This window comes from Lampris incognitus, chromosome 10 (genome assembly GCF_029633865.1).
Source record: "Lampris incognitus isolate fLamInc1 chromosome 10, fLamInc1.hap2, whole genome shotgun sequence".
In the NCBI taxonomy this organism is placed as follows: Eukaryota; Metazoa; Chordata; class Actinopteri; order Lampriformes; family Lampridae; genus Lampris; species Lampris incognitus.
Window position 1 is genome coordinate 19,109,868 of NC_079220.1, and position 21,404 is coordinate 19,131,271.

Below are 21,404 nucleotides of genomic sequence, written 5' to 3' on the forward strand. Positions count from 1 at the left end.
GTTTTGTTGAAACAGATGCCTTTCTGTATAGTTTTCTGGGATATGATTTTAAAACGAGATATCAATGCCCTCTGGTAAAATGACTGCTTTCATGGAAGTAAAATTCGTTACTTAATACTGACGTTATTAACATTATTAGTGAGGTGAGAGTCCTGCTTTAACACTTTTTAATACCAACATTTTCATGACATCTAATTATGAATTGTTGTTGTTTTTTTTAAAATTAACATAAATATGGGGGAAGGGCAATTTTAATGTAAAATAAGGTATATTTGAACAGAAAGTCTTTGAATACTCCAGACTGACTGACTGGGTGATTTCAGATCCCCTCACACACCCAATAACCATTATCCCACTACTCACAAGGTAAGAGGTAAGTGGCTAGGTTGGTAGTGAAAACAGCTGGCGAATTTTCAATTTCCACGAGCTAGTCTGGCAAGCTGAATAAAAAGATAAATCCTGACCTGTCTGCTAACTCATGAAAGGATGGACCGGTGATTCAAATTGAACTGTGACCACACTTGTCTCAAAACCTGCATCAAGACCCATTCTGACAAGGCAGTAAAGAAAACCAAGAGCCATATTAACCTTTCTCGTGCAGTAGAATTTTGCACCTGGGGTCCACAGACCAATTATTTTACAAATTGTTTGAAACAGACGGTTGATTTTCATCCCCCCGAGGCCAGCAGACCTACAGATGTATGTGGTCATGGTACAGCAGGATGCTGTGGATAGAGGTATCCGCAGGATGCTACTTGTTCTTTAGCTTTTTAAGATTCCACCACTTTGGTAAATATAGCCCACGACTAACATCCGCATCACGCATTTTCTGTCATTTCAACACCTGTGATCTCAAACTGTACGGCAAATCATAGCGTAAGTCCCATTTTAATATTAAAAGGGTTGTCTTGTAATCTAAAGACTATTCGTAATGCTGCCCTGCCCTACTGAATAGCACACTAAGTCAGCACAATGGTTTGTTCGCAGTTTTACAGCGATGCCAAAGGTAAGAGATGAAGAAACGGCACTGAACTTGGAGATTTTACACGTTAAGTTATCCACTTTACAGTTATTGGAAAACAATTCATTGTACTCATATATCTAGCAGGACCTTTTCCAACCACAATTATGTAAGTGGAGTTGAGGATCCACCTGCCTGGTACAACCTACACCTACGAGCATCTGCAGTGTATGGTCCACGGTGACCCTCTTCTGTGCTTCTCCCATCTGCTCCTCCTTACATCTTAGCTGACGTCTGCTACAGGTGGACAGAGTAGTGAAAGGGGGCTTCACGCAACGACTAAATCGCCACGCAACTCCGTTTTTACTCAGTACCCTCGAGCTTTTACAAACAATGTGCCGCCGGGTTGTTATAAAGCCCAAAATCTAGGGACGACGGTCCGATTTTCAATCCCACTACTGAACATCAATACGTGAGGTGAGGTTTTATGACCACTGTGCTTTGCATCTGAACGCAGGTGTGACTGAAGACACTGAACACGAGTGGAAACCCCGTATGTCTAGAAGGAAAACAGCACTCCTCTGAGAAGCTACTTCAGTACAGTAGTTGTCATCAGTCACTTATCAGCGAGACAAGGCAGAGCGGACACGGAGGACATCACCTACTGATAGACACATGGACAATTAGTCTTGAAGAGGCCTTTGGAAATCAAGGCAGGCGTGTTAACCCCCCCCCCCCCAAAAAAAAATTGCCCGCTGCATCAAAATCAGCATATCAAATATTAGTCACTGACTAAACAAAAATATAATTCGTTAATATATAAACTTCTAAATAAATAGTTGACATAGCAGGTTATTGTAGGCTTTGACACGTACGTCAGTTCCTCCAGTAAAGACCAGACAAGAAGTCATCTTAAAACAACGAGGAAAGAAAGGAGGCGAATCTCTTCGGAGTTTCAGCATAGTTGACTTCTCACAAACTTCAAGTCTCGGGTACTTCGACTGGGCACAGAGAACAGACACACACATGCACGCACACACACACACACACACACACACTCATGCAGTTCCCAACAACATGGGCATGGGGTTAAGAGATACATGAACCAGGACTCGGGGAGTTGATTTCCCTTCGTCTCCAAGCCAGTCCCTCAACTGTTCCTTCCATCGTCCCACATGACTATAAAATAAATAAACAGCCCGCTCAAACACGACACCACCTCATGTTTGACCAGTTATGTATTCCTCCCTCCTAGCTATCATCCGCTCTGTCCATCCAACGTGGCATCCCTCTGTCAGTCTGTCCAATCCATTCGCTACCTAATCCGTCCCTTCTCCCCGGGCGGGGCCAGTTCAGATTTGGGGTCTGGGCTGAGGGCGCTCCAGACGGTGAGGCGGCAGCGCTGCATGACGGGACAGGCGCTGGGGCCTGCTGAGCAGATGTCAGCAGAGGACCAGCGCCCCTCCAGCATTCGGTCTATCCAGAGGCTCAGGGCGGCCCCGGTCAGGCCGGCGTTGGCCTCGGCCTCCTCGACTGCACCCAGGCTCACTGGCAGCCGCAGAACCGGGTTGAGGCCATGGAAACTCTGCTCCATATAAGAGTTGCGGGCTGGACCTCCGTGGAGCCGCCGTGTGTCCTCTGTTTGGGGGGCGGGGGAGAGAAGGAGAGAAAAGAGGAGTAAAGTACCATTTGTATGGAGAGCAGATGCAGCTAAAGCTATATGAGGTCATAACTATGATTTCTTAAATCTTAGATAAACATACACTCACCGGCCACTTTATTAGGCACACCCGTCCAACTGCTCGTTAACGCAAATTTCTAATCAGCCAATCACATGGCAGCAACTCAATGCATTTAGGCATGTAGACATGGTCAAGACGATCTGCTGCAGTTCAAACCGAGCATCAGAATGGGGAAGAAAGGTGATTTAAGTGACTTTGAACGTGGCATGGTTGTTGGTGCCAGACGGGCTGGTCTGAGTATTTCAGAAACTGCTGATCTACTGGGATTTTCACGCACAACCATCTCTAGGGTTTACAGAGAATGGTCCGAAAAAGAGAAAATATCCAGTGAGCGGCAGTTCTGTGGGCGAAAATGCCTTGTTGATGCCAGAGGTCAGAGGAGAATGGCCAGACTGGTTCGAGCTGATAGAAAGGCAACAGTAACTCAAATAACCACTCATTACAACCGAGGTATGCAGAAGAGCATCTCTGAACGCACAACACGTCGAACCTTGAGGCAGATGGGCTACAGCAGCAGAAGACCACACCGGGTGCCACTCCTGTCAGCTAAGAACAGGAAACTGAGGCTACAATTCGCACAGGCTCACCAAAATTGGACAATAGAAGATTGGAAAAACGTTGCCTGGTCTGATGAGTCTCGATTTCTGCTGCGACATTCGGATGGTAGGGTCAGAATTTGGCGTCAACAACATGAAAGCATGGATCCACCCTGCCTTGTATCAACGGTTCAGGCTGGTGGTGGTGGTGTAATGGTGTGGGGGATATTTTCTTGGCACACTTTGGGCCCCTTAGTACCAATTGAGCATCGTGTCAACGCCACAGCCTACCTGAGTATTGTTGCTGACCATGTCCATCCCTTTATGACCACAGTGTTCCCATCTTCTGATGGCTACTTCCAGCAGGATGACGCGCCATGTCATAAAGCTCAAGTCATCTCAGACTGGTTTCTTGAACATGGTAATGAGTTCACTGTATTCAAATGGCCTCCACAATCACCAGATCTCAATCCAATAGAGCACCTTTGGGATGTGGTGGACCGGGAGATTCGCATCATGGATGTGCAGCTGACAAATCTGCAGCAACTGCGTGATGCTATCATGTCAATATGGACCAAACTCTCTGAGGAATGTTTCCAGTACCTTGTTGAATCTATGCCACGAAGGATTAAGGCAGTTCTGAAGGCAAAAGGGGGTCCAACCCGGTACTAGCAAGGTGTACCTAATAAAGTGGCCAGTGAGTGTATATGGAAACAGATGCTAGGACCGTTAGGTTTCATGTCTGGTGAAATTGGTGGTCTGGATACCCGGGATACCTTTTGAACCCGGTTAACTACATTTCGGCAACACAAGCCTGGTAGACAACTGTAAATTGTTGCCTTGGTTCTTTTCTATCACTCTGCTCAGCTGCTGAAAACAAATGATAGTGGTAGCAAACTTAGTTACTATTTGCTACAAACTAAATGGGGGAATTTTTTTGACCCCCCCCCTTTTCTCCCCAATTGCATCCGGCCAATTACCCCACTCTTCCAGGCTGTCCCGGTCACTGCTCCACCCCCCCGCCGATCCGGGGAGGGGCTGCAGACTACCATGTCTCCTCCTCCTCCTCCAGCCGCTTCTTTTCACCTGACAGTAAGGAGTTTCACCAGGGGGATGTGGCGTGGGGGAGGATCATGCTATTCCCCCCAGTTCCCCCTACCCCCTGAACAGGCACCTCAACTGACCAGAGGAGGCGCTGGTGCCACGACCAGGACACATACCCACATCCGGCTTCCCACCTGCAGACACGGCCAATTGTGTCTGTAGGGATGTTCGACCAAGCCGGAGGTAACACGGGGATTCGATCCAGCGATCCCCATGTTGATAGGCAACGGAATAGACCGCTACGCTACCCGGACGCCCAGTGGGGGATTTTAAGTAGCTCTCCCTTTTGTAGGAGGGGGGATTATTTCGGCCTCCCGAGTGCTGTTGTTTTCTCTCCGACACACATAATGTATGTGCTATGTATGTATGTACGGCACCTTCCCTCTTCTCAACACTCGACGTTGATCGCAAATAAATTTTCCCAAAATGGATGAAATCAGGAATCCAGACGGTTGCCCTGAGGACAACCATGTGTATTTTTCATTTGTCCACCCTTACTTACCATCGCCAGTGATGTGGTCGATCGATATGATTTTGAGACAACATCTCAGAATTGGGGTTTATTAGTCACCAAGGCCCAGGCTACCCTTACATAACCTACACCACACGATATAACCCCAAGTCTTTAAACCTGTGCCGTCTAATCACTGACTAAATTCGACATAAAAATCATCCCAGGGTCTGACACTATTACTTATTTCTTGCAAACGCTCTCTGTTTTTCTCTCTCTGTCTCGGTCTATCGTTCACACAGTCATGCACACATTCATTCTATTTACAGGGGGTCATCCAAGTCAAACGGCAACCCGGTGGAGGTTAATTTGGACAGAAGTGACCCACTAAGTTTGTGAGTGTCTGTGTGAGCACAGGTCTATATATATATGTGTTTGTGGGCGAGTGGATACTATAGCTATATATATCAAGGTTGTTGACAGCGGTGTCAGGAGGTCTTCTGCTGTGTGTGTGTTTGTTTGTCCCCATGTGTAATCCGAGTATCCCTATAAGCACTTGTATATTATTTCAACAGGTGTCTTAATACACAAATACAAACACACACTCACACAAACACACTCACAAACCTCCTCCGCTCACCTTGGCGTATGGGCTGCTGTTTGTGGAACTCCAGCGGAGCCACCACGAAGGTGGTCTGGGCTAGGAGATTCCAGTGGTGCAGCACCCTGAGTGTCCACACACCGGGCCTCAGCGGCAGGTTCAGCGGCGGCCGATAGTGGGTGAACTCAGCGGTGGCGTCCACCAGGATGTCATAGGTAGCGGCGATGACATTAGTGGGGTCAATCCACACTATGGTGGCCGTCAGGTTGCTCTGGCCCCGGCTCCAGCGCTGCATGGCCACAGGCTCGTCCTCAGGCCCCAGCAGTCCCCCCCAGTTCCTGAAAATACGTTCCTTGGGATCCCAGTCTGTCCCCACCTGCAGAAAGAGAGAGAAAGGTTGTATTTGATATTTGGACACAATGCCATGGGTGTAGTATGTTTATTTAGCATACTATATATATATTTATATGTGTGTGTGTGTGTGTGTGTGTGTGTGTGTATGAGTGATTGCTTGCATTTGTATGCGTGAATCGGACCTGAATATACTGCAGCCTGTTAGCCGGGTTGGGGGGTGTAGCCAGTGTGAAGTGATCTTTGGGTGTTACCCAGGTCTCAAAGGTTTCCAGCTGCATGGTTGCCAGGTTGGTGGCATGATGACGAACTAGGTACCCCTGGAACTGGTCAGACAGGAAGTAAAGGTGGACTGACACTGGGTGACCCATGGCCATGTACCTGAAAGCACGCACGTACGCAACACACACACACACACACACACACACATGCGCACACATTTAGCTGCTGTTTGGCTAAAGTCACATGCCATGGGGAGAACAGAAAAGCCTCTCTCTCCTATACCGTTCCCATAAGACCTTTCCCCATTACACCCCCCCAACTCCCCAGACACATTTCCCGCATACCCATCCATCCTGCAGCCACACCCCCCTACCTAGACACACATCCCCACCCACACACCAACAAGTCATTCCTTGTGCCTCCTGTGGGTCTCCACCCCAACCCAGCCTCTATCAACACAGACAAATACCCACGTCTGGAAAAATCCAGCCTGCCTGGACACTGAAGCCTGATTGTACCCCAGGACAAGCTAACGTTATCTTCATATTTAATTTGGAATGGCAAACATACACATAAACACACCGATGCTAGGGGGTGTAGTCAGAAAGGCATGTATACATTCCATCTGTTGGCTGTTCACCACCCCTGGACAAGTTGTTGCCAGCAAGCTCAGCAAAAAACCAGCAAGACAAAGTTTACTGGCTGAACAGCCAACTGAATCTAGTTTCCTTTACAAACCCTTCTAATACACATAGTGAATTAAGTTGCTTCTTCACATACTCCCGTGTGACACACATGCGTGTGCACATTCAATGGGAAGCGAAGGAGCTCCAGGAGCAGTCAGGTGATCAAGACTGTCAATCCGAGTTGTAACCATCCGGTAATGGGATGCTCTCTTTAAACAACCACTGTGCTACTTATTCAGAGTGCTACCTGAACACAAAATACACATTTTCAAAAGTGTCTAATTAGACCTTTCTTTTTTGGACCCCCCCCCCCTTTTTTTCTCCCCAATTGTACTTGGCCAATTACCCCACTCTTCCGAGCTGTCCTGGTCACTGCTCCACCCCCATCTGCTGATCCGGGGAGGGCTGCAGACTACCACATGCCACATGTGGAGTCGCCAGTTGCTTTTCACCCGACAGTGAGGAGTTTCACCAGGGGGATGTAGTGCATGGGAGGATCACGCTATTCCCCCCAGTTCCCCCTCCCTCCCGAACAGGCTGACCAGAGGAGGTGCTAGTGCAGCAACCAGGACACATACCCACATCCAGTTTCCCCACCTGCAGACACGGCCAATTGTGTCTGTAGGCATGCCCAACCAAGCCGGAAGTAACACGGGGATTCGATCCAGTGATCTCCGTGTTGGTAGGCAACAGAATAGACCGCCACGCAACCCGGATGTCCTAATTATACCTTCCCGAGGGCCAGTGATATCAAAACACTAACTTAAAAAAACCAACCGACATGTCCGGTTGTTGAAGAGTAGGGTATGCAGGACCTTGTACAGACCAGTAACTCAGCTGTAGCAAATTTTGTTTCAGGGTAGTAAATTGAATCTTTATTACAGGTAGCCGACATGTAGTGATCCGAAATTGAGTATTTTTCAAGACATCTGCTTTTAAAAAGGCAGTTCGTGATGAAAATCTGAATCTCTAGTCACCGTGGGTAGTCAACCATGATGTCGGTGTCATGATCCGGTTATCAGTCTATTTGCCAATGTCAAATTGAGGCTAAATTGGAGGTGTTTGGTTTGCGAAACTGTGCTATAGAATGATTATGTACATTCCCAAGCTTACCAAATGACCCGCTGAAGAACATTATGCACATGACAAATCTACAACATGAACCCAGTTCCTGTGAGTTATCTGTGGACAGCAGGTGAGGAGTGACTGATGAGTCGCTATATTCACTAAGGATGTGATAGGGACAACACGGAAAGCTGGAGATAATGCACAATAGCATGAAAACAGGAGTCTCTGTGGCAGTACAAATGTAAACAGGTCTAGAGTGCCCATCCACTCCCCTGTATTCCTTCATACAAATCCCAAATTCAAACATTTGGGCAGCGGGTATTTTCTAGATGTATTTCTATGAAACACATCAGCATATCAAAACTTGAGGTTGATTCATCACAATTCAAATTTGAATCTTTCAAGGTGATTTTGTTTGATTCATACATTACATCATGGACATCTACCTGATGCTCTTATGCAGAGCATCTGAGGGATGAGTAGGGAGGAATTCAGCATCATGTTCAAGGACACATATTCAGGACAAATGAGCTCTTGCAAATTTTTGGACTTTTTCATCCAGGGGATCTTTTTCTGTCCACCAGGCTACCTAGCCAGTCATTTATCTACCTGCAGCTCTTGTCATTGGGGCGGCCCTGCAGTGAAGTGCCGGCGCGGGACAGGCCCATACGGGCGAAGGCATGATAGTGGCTGAGCAGGGCATCTGATAGGCTGGCGGGGCCATCCGTCTCCTGTTCGTAGATGTTCTCCCAGAAGGCCTGGAGGCCTGGAGTCCCATGGGGATACGATCCAAACAGGAAGGAGTCCAGCTGGTTAATGATTTCCTGGCTTATACTGGCCTCAAACTTCCTGGCAAAGAAGGTGGGCCTGGACGCTTGCTGGGGACGATAGGGAAGACAGAGAGCACAATGTGATAAAAGAGTTTTTTTTTAACAACGATTAATGATTTGGTGTGGGAAAAAATGCATCTAGCTCAGCCTCAAAGAACTCTCAAGAGGAAGGAGGGTTACACCCACACCCACACCCATCACCCTCACACCTATGACAGGCCAAGCACAAATAGAAACTTTACTGTTAACATTTCACCTAAAGCAAATGGTGTTTGAATTCCTTATTCACAGGCAATACGATGGTTTTTTTTTTGGACCCCCCCCCAATCGTATCTGGCCAAATTACTCCACTCTTCCAAGCCATCCCGATCTCTGCTCCACCTCCTCTGCCGACCCGGGAAAGGCTGCAGACTACCACATGCCTCCTCCGATACACGTGGAGTCGCCAGCCGCTTCTTTTCACCTGACAGTGAGGAGTTTCGTCAGGGAGACGTAGCATGTGGGAGGATCATGCTATTCCCCCCAGTTCCCCCTTCCCCCCGAACAGGTGCCCCGACTGACCAGAGGAGGCACTAGTGTGCCTACCAGGACACATACCCACATCTGGCTTCCCACCCGCAGACACGGCTAATCGTGCCTGTAGGGACGCCTGATCAAGCCGGAGGCAACATGGGGATTCGAACCGGCGATCCGTGTTGGTAGACAACGGAATAGACTGCTACACTACCTTGACGCCCACGATGGTATTTGTTATGAGAAGAAGTGAGAGGAGTAGTGATGCAAAAAGAAGATTTTCAGAGAAAACAATGGTTGTTCACCATCATAGTTAGTGTCAGTTGTCCTCTCAATCATAACTGCTCCAGTTAAACAACAGCTCTCTCTGCAGTTCCACACAAGAGTAAAAAACAGGGACCGAATTCAGCAGCTGTATAAGCCTAGCTGTAACCTAAGCATTTACTTAGTCTATATTTACACCACAGCTAATAAGACATGCTTTGCGCCACACTTATTGGTTGTTACGCAGAGATTAGTTATTTCTAACTACTTCACATCTACTAACTGCCAGGTGTGGCCATAGTGTTGATAGTTGCAAGCTAGCTCGTTGCAAAACAAATTATTAGCAATCAGCAGCAATAACAGCAACACAACAGCAACAACACAATCACATGGCCCGCTTAGAACGTTTAAAACAAATATTATTAGAAAACAGAAAAAAATATTTGCATTCAAAGGATTTCACATAATTGTGATAGTCTACAACTCCTGGACATATACGATGCTGAACATCTCTTTCTGATATCGGCTTGTGAGGCCTGTGTGCACTTCTATGTTTACATGGATGAATGGTTTTTGATTGTTTGGCTGTAACTGTGTTTGTTTAGTAGCCAATTTACTCATTACCACAACTCCCATAACTGTAACATTCATTCTGTTTGAGTGGTGCGACCCAAATTAGTAGCACAAGTTTACAATGGACTTATTGACTTAGTGATGTATGACAGGACTTAACAAACTAAAGGATTTATGAATAATCAAACTATTATTCATAAATCCTATGCCAATGTATCTACATGGCAATGTGAGTCCCTACTACAAGCAACATCCCTCCATCCATCCATTGTCTTAACCGCTTATCCTGCTCTCAGGGTCGCGGGGATGCTGGAGCTTATTCCAGCAGTCATTGGGTGGCAGGCGGGGAGGCACCCTGGACAGGCTGCCAGGCCATCACAGGGCCGACACACACACACACACACACACGCCCATTCATTCCTAGGGACAATTTAGTACTGCCATTTCACCTGACTTACATGTCTTTGGGCTGTGGGAAGAAACCGGAGCCCCCGGACGAATCCACGCAGACACGGGGAGAACATGCAAACTCCATACAGAGGACGACCCGGGATGACCCACCAAGGTTGGACTACCCCAGGGCTCGAACTCAGGACCTTCTTGCTTTGAGGCGACTGCGCTAACCACTGCGCCACCATGACTACAAGCAACATTTCTACCAAATTCTTCTCAAACCAAGTTACCACATGGCAACCAGAAAGACATTTAGATACAGCCAAACATTTTGTCAGAGTGAACCTGAGAAACGAGGAGGAAAGAGCAGTCCTCGCCTTTCCTGGAATAGGGCCCTAATCAAATGAAATAGCTTGACTAGATGCGCTGGATGTTTCCTGATAAAGTGATCCAAATGGATCTGGAGAGCAACAGAATTCCCAATAACACACAAGATCAGGCATGGTGGGCGGCACGGTGGTCCAGTGGTTAGCGCTGTCGCCTCACAGCAAGAAGGTCCTGGGTTCGAACCCTGGGGTTGTCCAACCTTGGGGGGGCTCATCCCAGGTCGTCCTCTGTGTGGAGTTTGCATGTTCTCCCCGTGTCTGCGGTGGGTTTTCTCCGGGTGCTCCGGTTTCCCCCACCATCAAAAAGACATACGTGTTAGGGTTAATACTCCTGTCTGTGCCCCTGACCAAGGCATGGCAAGACGAACTGGAGTTGGTCCCTGAGTGCTGCGCGGCGGCTGCCTACTGCTCCTAGCTACACAGCTATGATGGGTTAAATGCAGAGAAAGAATTTTCCCAAGGAGGATTAATAAAGTAGTAAAAAAAAAATACTGGACTAATGGTGGGAAAGAAACAGAGAGATTTAGAAACAGGGAAGGGAATGTGGGAGTCCAGTTTAGCATTATCTATCTTATATTTATAACCACACAACAATACTATTGTCAGCTTGTTGCCATGAGAAACCTCATTATGAACACGAGTGGATCTTCCTTATCTCCACATTTGCAGCTTACCTGACATCCACTTAACGTTTATTCAAATCACACAAGATCCCACTCTCTAACACAAACTGGCAAATCATTAACATGACTTAAATTGCATTCACATATGTAGATGTGTGCTATGTGTGCTAGAGTTATCTGACGTAGCCGGGGCTGGGTGATGAAAGGCACTGGTTAATGATGGTGTTAGAGGGGTGTAGCTGCATCGATTCAAGCAGTTTGTGGGCTACGACAGGGCTAGCAAAACCCCAGCATAATGACTGCCTTCGGGACTTCACAAGCTCCGCATGTCTTTAGTTTTGAGGGCACTGACTGTAAGTGTTTTTACATGTGTGTGTGTGTACGTGGGTGTTCGGCCATGGGTCTGCGCCTATACGTGTACATACTTATGTTTGCACAGCTAACCATTCAGCAATATGAGCGAGTGGCCTTGCTAGCTGGCAACCCCAGCATTATGATAATGACAACCTTCCGAACCTCAGCCGCTACCAGCTCCACAGCTCTAAAAATACACACTGCCTTCCTTCAACCTGTTTCCAAGATCAGTTTCTTTTGGCAGGGCTTCTTAGACAACATCAGTAGCTTGACCACAAACACAGTCCTCAAGTCTTTTGTTAGGTGCAGCAAAGCAACCGCCTGTTGCATGTAAAAGCAGCAGTGCTAATTTGTGAATGCTAAGCTATACTGGTATCTGGCCCACATGACATTTGAAAGGGGGGCTTAGGTCTGATCTTTAGAATTAGCTAGTTTGTGATAACATCTCAAGGCCATTGTCCTTCACAAAACTAACCAGTGGCCATTAAGCTAGCACCTCATAGGTATTCCAGTCAATACGGTTTGCTGGCTGATGTGGTTTTTTTTTGTTTTTTTTTTAATCTGCATGACCGGAATGGAAAGTTAGCCAGTAAGAGCTGGATCTAGGGCTCGGTCAGAGGAAATAATGATGTCGGGGGAATATAGTGGCTTTTTGGGAGTAATTTTGGGCCACGCCACCCTGAAAGTGATGCTTTTACCTCTATGACTCAGATGAAACTACATGTATAGAACAGCCATTAAACCACATACATTGATGAGGTTTGGTCAAAATGAAATAGCCAGTTAAAAAAGAAAGTCCCTCATACTTACATGTGCTTTTGATTACTGTATATAGCTGATCTTGGTATATTATTATCAAGTTATAGATAAACTCTTTTGGCTAAAAACGGACTTAAAATGTAGAGCCAATATATTCCACAAAATGAGCTGGCTCCATTTGGAATGTAAACCAATAAATACGACTCTCCTGATCAACAGCTGATAGGGGGAAAAAACAGCTCTTTTCTTTGGGTCTCACCTGGAATCGGGGCAGGTCAGAGGGCTTGAAGTCATTGGGTGAGCAGCCACACCAGTCCACTATGTGCTTGTACTGGCACTTACAACCCAGTTTCCTGTTCCAGTTGGTGAGCCTCAGGTTGTTGTCCACCATGCTCTCACAATAGGCACTGTTCTCCAGCACTGTGTGGAAGAATGACTGATGGACGAAGAAGACGGAGAGGAAGAGAGAGACAAATAAAGAGAGCCCCACAGACAAATTAAGTGTTTTTACATCATATATCCAGAAAATATTAACAAACTGACTCATTTTTGGCTAATTTATAGTTAAAAACAGCCAAATATTTGGCCGCATGGTTTTGATGCACCTAGAGCAACGATCTTTTGAGTCTTGTTTGAATCTTTATATTATAAAAAATATGTGTGGGTGACGTGTTGCTCACAGAGTAAACTTATGGACATTTTACCTCGGCAGGCAGTAGTGTGTAGGCATAGAAGCGCTTCATGCTGCTGACCAGCTCATCTTTGGAGTTTACCACGTAATCAACAAATGGCCGGTTGAGAAGGAACCAGTCGGAGCCTCCATCCACCGTTATTCCCTCTGGGATCTTCCGGTCCCCGAGCCGCCACATGTGGTTGTCACACTCATAAAAGAGACGGTCCAGCCCTTGCTTGCGAATGAAGCTGTGTGGACACAAAAAACACCCACATACACTCAAGCAAACATCTAATTAACATAAAATGCTCGTGAGTGTACCCTAAAATATAAGAACTGAAAAGCTAGCAAGTAAGAGGGCGTATGGAGGGAAAGACAAAGAGGAAGAAACAGCAAGGAATATAGAGATTCAGACAGACAGAGATTTGTGTTACCGTGCGTTGTCTCTGCCATGAGATTTGATGAAGTTCATGTTGCGGTACTTGGACAGGAAAGCCACCAGGTGCTCATTGGTCCTGAGGGGAGGGAGAGAGAGGTCAATCATCAATATGGCCAGTGATTTTTTTAATATCAGAATCAGAAACACTTTGTCATTTCATTTCATACACTTGCGCACATGAAATGATATGAAACATCGTTTTCCCCAGCCCACAGGCAGCAGTGCAACACAAAGACAAAAACACATGTCCAAAAATAACAAGAACTACAAGAACACATATATCCAAACTAACACATTTATCTAAACTAAAAAAAAAAAAAAAAAATTCACTGTCCATGAGAACGAACGCCAGCCAGGATGACTGTCAGAACTGCCAGTCTGCATGAGCTAGCAGTTAGCTTAGCCTGCCCCGCTTCCGTGTCCTGTCAGACCACCCTTGGTGTTTCCTCTTTGGGCGCAGCTCCGGTCAGGGCTGTGGTCCTTGGGCCCACAGGATGCAGCAGATCAAGCTCCCTAAGCCAATCCAACGCTAGTTATCCCAGCCAGACACCTTTGAGACACCTCCCTGCACTCCACACGATGACACTAAAAACACAGTCAAGGCTAGACGAGGCTGCCGCCAGACCGCCCTCAGCATTATCCGAATTGCCAGTCTGCATGTGCTAGCAGTTAGCTTAGCCTGCCCTGCTTCTGTGTCCTGTGAGACTGCCCTCGGTGTTACCTCCTCAGTCGCAGCTCCAGGTAGGGCCGTGGTCCCTGGGCCCACGGGACGTGGCAGACCAAGCTCTCCCAGCCGATCCAGCGCCAGCTCTCACAGCCATGAAATGAAGACAAACTTAGATGCAGATGTGGACAAAGACACTGCATGGATGGTACTGGGTGAGGCCGCCGCAAATGTGAATTCTCACCACCATCTTCCCACACCGGTACTGGGTGAGGCCACTGCAAACGTGAATTTGCGCCACCATCTTCCTATCCTAAGATAGGATATATCTTCATATCCTAAGAGATCTGACTTAGAGCTCTGATTCACATCCCATGTGCACAGGTAAACACACACGCACGCACGCACGCACGCACGCACGCACGCACGCACACACACACACACACACACACTGCACAGAATGTTCAAACAACCTTCTTACTCCATGAAATTGACTGGCCAAGTAATTCCAGGGTGAGAACAGAGGACACATTTAGATGAAGAGGAGGACGGAAGCATTTAACAGAGATGGATTGAGAAAGAGCATGCAACTCAACAGGGAGAAGGTGGTTCTGATGCTCCCACAGTCCCCTCCAGTAACATTTTAGAGAGCCTACTTCTTTCATTAGAGAAACGCTTTAGTCCCCGGTCCTTGAAGTAATTACACTTGCCTAAAGTCTCTTTAATTAGCTGAACATTAGTTCTTTCATTAAGGTCAACTCACCACTGTTGCCTGGCGCACAGTGCTTACATGCTATACTGCAGCTAGGATCAGTATAATGGCAAGCCTTCAGCCACTCATCTGCCAGCCACAAACATTAAGGCAATTAGGTAGGGTTTAAGCAGTCAGGTGGGGTTAGGAAGGAAGACAAAAAGGAAGGAAAGCAAGAAAAATACCGCAGGGAGAAAAAAGAATGGTTGTTAAGTTACCGTATAGATGAAAAAAAAAACCCTGCTTATGTGGGTTGAAAATTAAATCATATATAATTATTCATCTCTTTTTTTTTTCTCCCCAGTTGTACTTGGGCAATTACCCCACTCTTCCGATCTGTCCCGGTCACTGCTCCACTCCCTCCTCCGATCCGGGGAGGGCTGCAGACTACCACATGCCTCCTCCGATACATGTGGAGTCGCCAGCCGCTTCTTCTCACCTGACAGTGAGGAGTTTCACCAGGGGGACGTAGCACGTGGGAGGATCACGCTATCCCCTCCAGTTCCCCCTCCCCCCTGAACAGGCGCCCCGACCGTCCGACCAGAGGAGGCGCTAGTACACCTACCAGGACACATACCCACATTCGGCTTCCCACCTGCAGACAAGGCCAATTGTGTCTGCAGGGACGCCCAACCAAGCTGGAGGTAACACGGGGCTTCGAACCGGCGATACCCGTGTTGGTAGGCCACGGAATAGACTGCCACACTACCCAGACGCCCCAACTATTCGTCTCTTGAATACTACAGACCATTTCCCCGTCAAGAGTGATTAAAGTTACTAAATCTTAACATTTTTTTATGCAACAGGAGCATTTTGATTAGCCTTAACTTAAAAGCAAGCAAATGAAAAAAAAAAAACAGAAAACAAAAACTAAGCTCTCCTCTGGATGATCATGCAGGCAGCACACACAGACCTCTCCTCTCTTTATGTACCATTCTCTTGTCTAGCATGGGATAAGCCCGGTGGAGGTGTAATGAATAGACAGGGCGGGAGAGGATGAGAGAGACAGCCAGACCTCTGTGATTACCGCTCTTCATTTTAGCTGCTCTGCTCAGCCAGTTGTTAGACAACCAAACCACAAGTGTGCACATGAGCCTTCGTGGGCATGTTCACGTGCTCGTGTAAGCAATTCAAATTAAGTAAGAACGAGACGTTCTTACTTCTTCTTAGTATTGTGTTTCAATGTTGTATTATGTAAATTGTGTGAACACAACATCCATTGCACGCTGTCCGTCTTGGGAGAGAGATCCCTCCTCTGTTGCTCTCCCTGAGGTTTCTTCCTATTTTTTCTCCCTGTCAAAGGGTTTTTTTTAGGGAGTTGTTCCTTATCCGATGAGAGGGTCTGAGGACAGGATGTTGAGTTGCTGTTAAGCCCACTGAGGCAAATTTGTAATTTGTGATATTGGGCTATACAAATAAAATTGATTTGATTTGATAAGTAATCATATGTGACTTGCACATATGTGCATAAGCATGTGCACGCGCACGCGCGCGCGCGCGCACACACACACACACACACACACACACACACACACATACGCCTCCCCATTGACCCACAACCCATGTGCTCTGATGACGTGACAACTATTGACAATGCTGCCCTAATGCAGCTGCTGTTTTATGGATTTTGGCTGGAAGGGTGTTGAAATGGTCAATTTGATGGGAGGACAGAACACAATTAGTGTGTGTGTGTGTGTGTGTGTGTTTGTGTGTGTGTGTACAACCATGTACATGTGCATATCAAACACTATCAAGGTAAGGGGGTTCACTAAATGAATTTCAAACAGTTCTACAGCCTCCGTTTCCCAGCAGCTGTTGAAACCGATGTCATTAGGCACAAATAAGGCAGACTAATTTGTCCACAGCCGCCTCTAAAATGCATTTTCCCCTCCACAAGCCTCTTTTCCTTACTACTGCAGCCTGCGATCTACTACTGTAGATCACAGGTTTGTTTTCCCACTGATCACATGAAAGCGCCCTCCTTTACAACCCATTGTCCTTTATTTATATATTTATATAACCCACTGTCCTTCACGTTACTAAGTAATTGGGCAGCCAGTGAAGGACTCCACTTTAAATTTATAGACTCCCAACCTATTAGGTGTCAATGGGTTTGTGGTCTATTAGTCACGTAACCTGAACCATAAGACCTCCACACAAACTAACCAAGGCCCAAAGGTCCTGCCAGCTATTGGTTAGCAGCTGTTAGCCATCAATCTGGTTTAACCAATCAATATGCTGTGGCAGCAGCTTGACATTATCGGTAAATCTAGACTCCTCTGAGGCTCTGTGGAGAAGGTTACAATGGCAGAAATTATGATTCAATTTTGTGGATTATGTTAAGACTTATCTCTTAACGTTGAAACCCAAGCTAAAATCCAATCTTCAACCATCTGAGTGGCGTGGTAGTCTATTCTGTGCCTACCAACACAGGCATTGCCAATTCGAATTGCCGGTTCGAATCCCCGCATTACCTCCGGCTTAGTCGGGCATCCCTACAGGCACAATTGAATGTCTGCAGGTGGGAAGCTGGATGTGGGTATGTGTCCTGGTCGCTGCACTAGCGCCTCCTCTGGTTGGTTGGGGTGCTAGTTCAGAGGGGAAGGGGAACTGGGGGAACAGCGTGATCCTTGCATGCATTAAGTCCCCCTGGCGAAACTCCATGGTGGACCGGTGGGTGTATTACATGCTTTGGCGTGATACTGGGTTGCACTGTCATGTGAAAAGAAGCGGCTGGCGACTCCACATGTATCGGAGGAGACGTAGTCTGCAGCCCTCCCCGGATCAGCAGAGCGGGTGGAGCAGCGACCGGGATGGCTCAGAAGAGTGGGGTAATTGGCCAAGTACAATTAGGGAGAAAAGGGTGAAAAAAAAAATCAACCTTCATTCAAAGCTCTAATATCTGCTTCCACTAGCTGACTCTACATGCAAGGCCTCACCTGATTGGGTAATCAGCAGCACTGAGGTTAATGAAGAAATCCCATGACCAGTCAGCCATTTTGAGAAGGTCCTCCATGCTGCGCAGATACATACTCAGCAGGCTGGCGCCACCCCAGATAGTAGCCATGCGCCAGGAAGTCACGCGGACATTAGTGTACTGGTGGGCTAGTGCTACCACCTCTCTGTGGAGGTAGTTGGATCGCTGTGAAAAGAAAAGGGAGGGTAGAAAGGAAGGAAATATAGCAGTCCTGGTTAAATCAAATCTGAAAAATGACCCAAAAAGAAGAGAAACTGCATAGTGGCAGATAGGCTGCTGGGGTTGCAAAGGTAAAAACATGCCCATCCTGCTCTCCCGAATTGTATCCAGTCAATTACCCGGCTCTTCCAAGCCTTCCCGGTCACTGCTCCGCCCCTTCTGCTGATCCGGGGAGGGCTGCAGACTACCACATGCCTCCTCCGATACACGTGGAGTCGCCAGCTGCTTCTTTTCACCTGACAGTGAGGTTTTCACCAGGGGGCTGTAGTATGTGGGAGGATCACGCTATTCCCCCCAGTTCCCCCTCCCCCCGACAGGTGCCCCGACCGACCAGAGGAGGTGCTAGTGCAGCGACCATGATACATACCCACATCCGGCTTCCCACCCGCAGACACGGCCAATTGTATCTGTAGGGACCCGACCAAGCCGGAGGTAACATGGGGATTCGAACTGGGATCCCCGTTGGTAGGCAACGGAATAGATTAATATTTCTACCCTGACTGTGCTCCTGATATCACTTTTATGTCCTGTTTGAATGTGTACACGCTCATCAGAAGTGGATTTCTGCATGTGACAGTCACACAAAATGGCACAACAAACAAATTAATATAATTTATCATACTTGCCACAAGTTCTAATCACAGTGTTAAATGAACCTGAGGCTATACTGGTTCCATAATTTTCCTTCAACATGTTTATGAGGATCTAGTATGGTAAACAATCTTCGAGGAGAGAGACAAGTGCAGCGAGGTGGGTGACTGAGAAGCACTTGGCAAATTACATGTGTTACAGTCTATGGCATTCGATGGGGCTTTATGTTGGTCTCACTTGGTCTACGTGGATGTAGTAGTAGTGGGAGGTGTGGTAGATGGCTTTGAAGAGACGCTGAAACTGACGCGAGGCCCGGCCATGGACTACTAGGACGAAGGCGATGCGCACAGGCGTGGCCAGCGAAGCATCTGAGGGGTCCTCATCCCACTGCACATTCACACTGGCCTTTCCTGGGAGAGAGACAATGTTAACTGGTTTAGTGTATCAGAGTGCTACGGACTGTTTAAAGGGTCATTACAGGGCTGGGATTTTGTGGCAGCAGCACCATGATAACTTTCTGATGGGATAACGCAGTATTCAATACAGTACACACACAACAGCTCCTTTTGTCCCTTCACTATTATGTACAGGTCTACTCCAAAACAGCATCCTGTCCTAAACCAGAGCCCTTATGCCTTTATCCAGGTGGCAACACTGTCTGACAGGACTGATAAGAATGAAATGAACGAAAGCCACTTTATTTAACATTGTATTCTTACAACGAACTGTATTCTTACAATGAAATGTGTTCTCTGCATTTAACCCACCCAATTGTATAGGAGCAGGGGGCAGCTGCAGCGCCCGGGAACCAACTCTAGTTCTTCTTTCCATTGCCTTGGTCAGGGGCACAGACAGGAGTATTAACCCTAACATGCATGTTTTTTTGATGGTGGGAGGAAACCCGCGCAGACACGGGGAGAACATGCAAACTCCACACAGAAAGGACCTGGGACGGTCTGGCGTTCGAACCCAGGACCTTCTTGCTGTGAGGCAACAGTGCTAACCACTGGGCCACTGTGCTGCCACCAGTATCACACCACCAGTATCACATGACTGATACAAGTCCTTAATTACGATAAGTTGAAGATTTTGTTCACAGACTACCTTTCTGTTTGCTTTTGGAAAAGCCATGAGTATTATTTGTTGGTGAGAGGTGAGCAGGGTTTGAGTGAGTTTCAGACATGTAGAAGGGATAATACTAATGTAATTTCATCCTGGAGGAGAATTTTTAATCTTTTACTCTTGAGGATCCATGGGAAAGGCCCTGTGAGTAGTCTATTTTCTGTTTTTTTCCCCTCTGAGCATAGGTCTCCAGCTGCTTTGGGACACAACCTCTTATTAACTAACTCAAAGAGACCATCACTTTTTAATCCAGCTCACTCACTCTATCGTTCCATTTAAAGTTCCCTCTTTCCAAGTGATATTCTGTGATCATAAGCTTCCAAATTCAGATTTTGTCATCTCCTTTATGTGGTTGGCTGGGCCACATCTCTTTCTTCATATGTATGTATATATATAAAACCCTTCAACAGCCAGGCAGGCACATGTCTGTCACAGTATTCACCCTAAAGATGGCGTCGGCTGAGGACTTCTGGGAAATGGAAAGGGGCTGTCGTTGGCAGGGTCTAATTAGTAAGCATCCTAGTTTGTGGGGCATGCTGGGATAGATGCTGGAAGAGAAATGACTGTAATCAGCCATCTGAAAGAAACACTGGTGCTCAGACAGAGAAGGAGGGAATGGGAGCAATTGGTGCACACCCATGGAGTGGTCACTGAACAGAAATTCAGACGCACGCACATGAAACTTTTTCTTTTTCAACATGCACTTTCCTTCTTTTCCTCTTGAAAAGACTGAACCCAAGTCAATCAAACTCAGTCGACACCCCAACCCGACCCATAGCCTCCTTCATCACCTATCTAGCCAGGCTTCAGTCTAGCGGTATAATGACTAAGTGCATCAAAGCAGCCTATAATCATATAAATTAAACCCCAAATGGCTCAGGGCAGCTCACAAAGCTCAACTACAACTAAATCATTAGTCAGCCATTCCAAATATAAGCCTACAAGCTTTTCGTCTAATTAGGGTGTAATTATACCATATGAGTAACATCCTTATGGTGAGTAGCATAGCTGTATCCAGTTATGCTGAGAGGCCTGGAATGTATGCTGAAAATAGAGCAGGCACCGACCGGGACGCCTCACTGAGAGCAAACAGGTCCTGTCTGCCTCAGCACGTGCCAGGTTAAAAATGTTTTTTAAAAGGGTAAATTTAGAGGCAATAACCTTTGATATATTGGCGGCAGCATTCTGCCTTTTTCAATCCTTCAATCTACCCGTCAATCTCGCCCTTTCATTTGTTCAGTGGCTCGTTCAGTGATTCCCTCCTCTTTCCTACCGTTCCGTGTCTTTGCTCTTCAAAGAGAAACGGATTAACGTGGGCCTATCCCGACAGCATTCAAAGAACAGGACCAGCGTTCGCAAAGCGCCTTCAAGGATCAGGATCCTAAGATGCTGATAGGGTGTAGGGGTTTGAGTCTGCAGTAAAACATAAACCATTCCCTGAGCCTGGTTCTCCCCCTCCACCATGAAAATAACGTATGACTATCAGTGACATGATGGGTGCTTCATTTTAAACTGGTTTGGCTTTACACAACTTGTCATTGGTTTGGTTTT

At 46.9% G+C, this 21,404-nt stretch overlaps 1 protein-coding gene across 1 annotated transcript in view; it reads right to left on the reverse strand.

Moving 5' to 3' along the window:
• Positions 1-1,588: 1,588 nt before the first annotated feature.
• Positions 1,589-21,404, reverse strand: part of LOC130119757 (xylosyltransferase 1-like) — a 48,835-nt gene continuing 29,019 nt past the window's right edge. The window contains exons 4-12 of the mRNA XM_056288360.1: positions 18,969-19,141; positions 17,884-18,086; positions 13,525-13,605; positions 13,122-13,338; positions 12,677-12,853; positions 8,332-8,600; positions 5,932-6,127; positions 5,435-5,771; positions 1,589-2,599 (exon numbers count right to left, since the gene is read on the reverse strand). Of these exons, the coding sequence (XP_056144335.1) occupies positions 2,277-2,599; positions 5,435-5,771; positions 5,932-6,127; positions 8,332-8,600; positions 12,677-12,853; positions 13,122-13,338; positions 13,525-13,605; positions 17,884-18,086; positions 18,969-19,141 (1,976 nt within the window). The 3' untranslated portion in view covers positions 1,589-2,276. The remainder of the gene's footprint in view (positions 2,600-5,434; positions 5,772-5,931; positions 6,128-8,331; positions 8,601-12,676; positions 12,854-13,121; positions 13,339-13,524; positions 13,606-17,883; positions 18,087-18,968; positions 19,142-21,404) is intronic.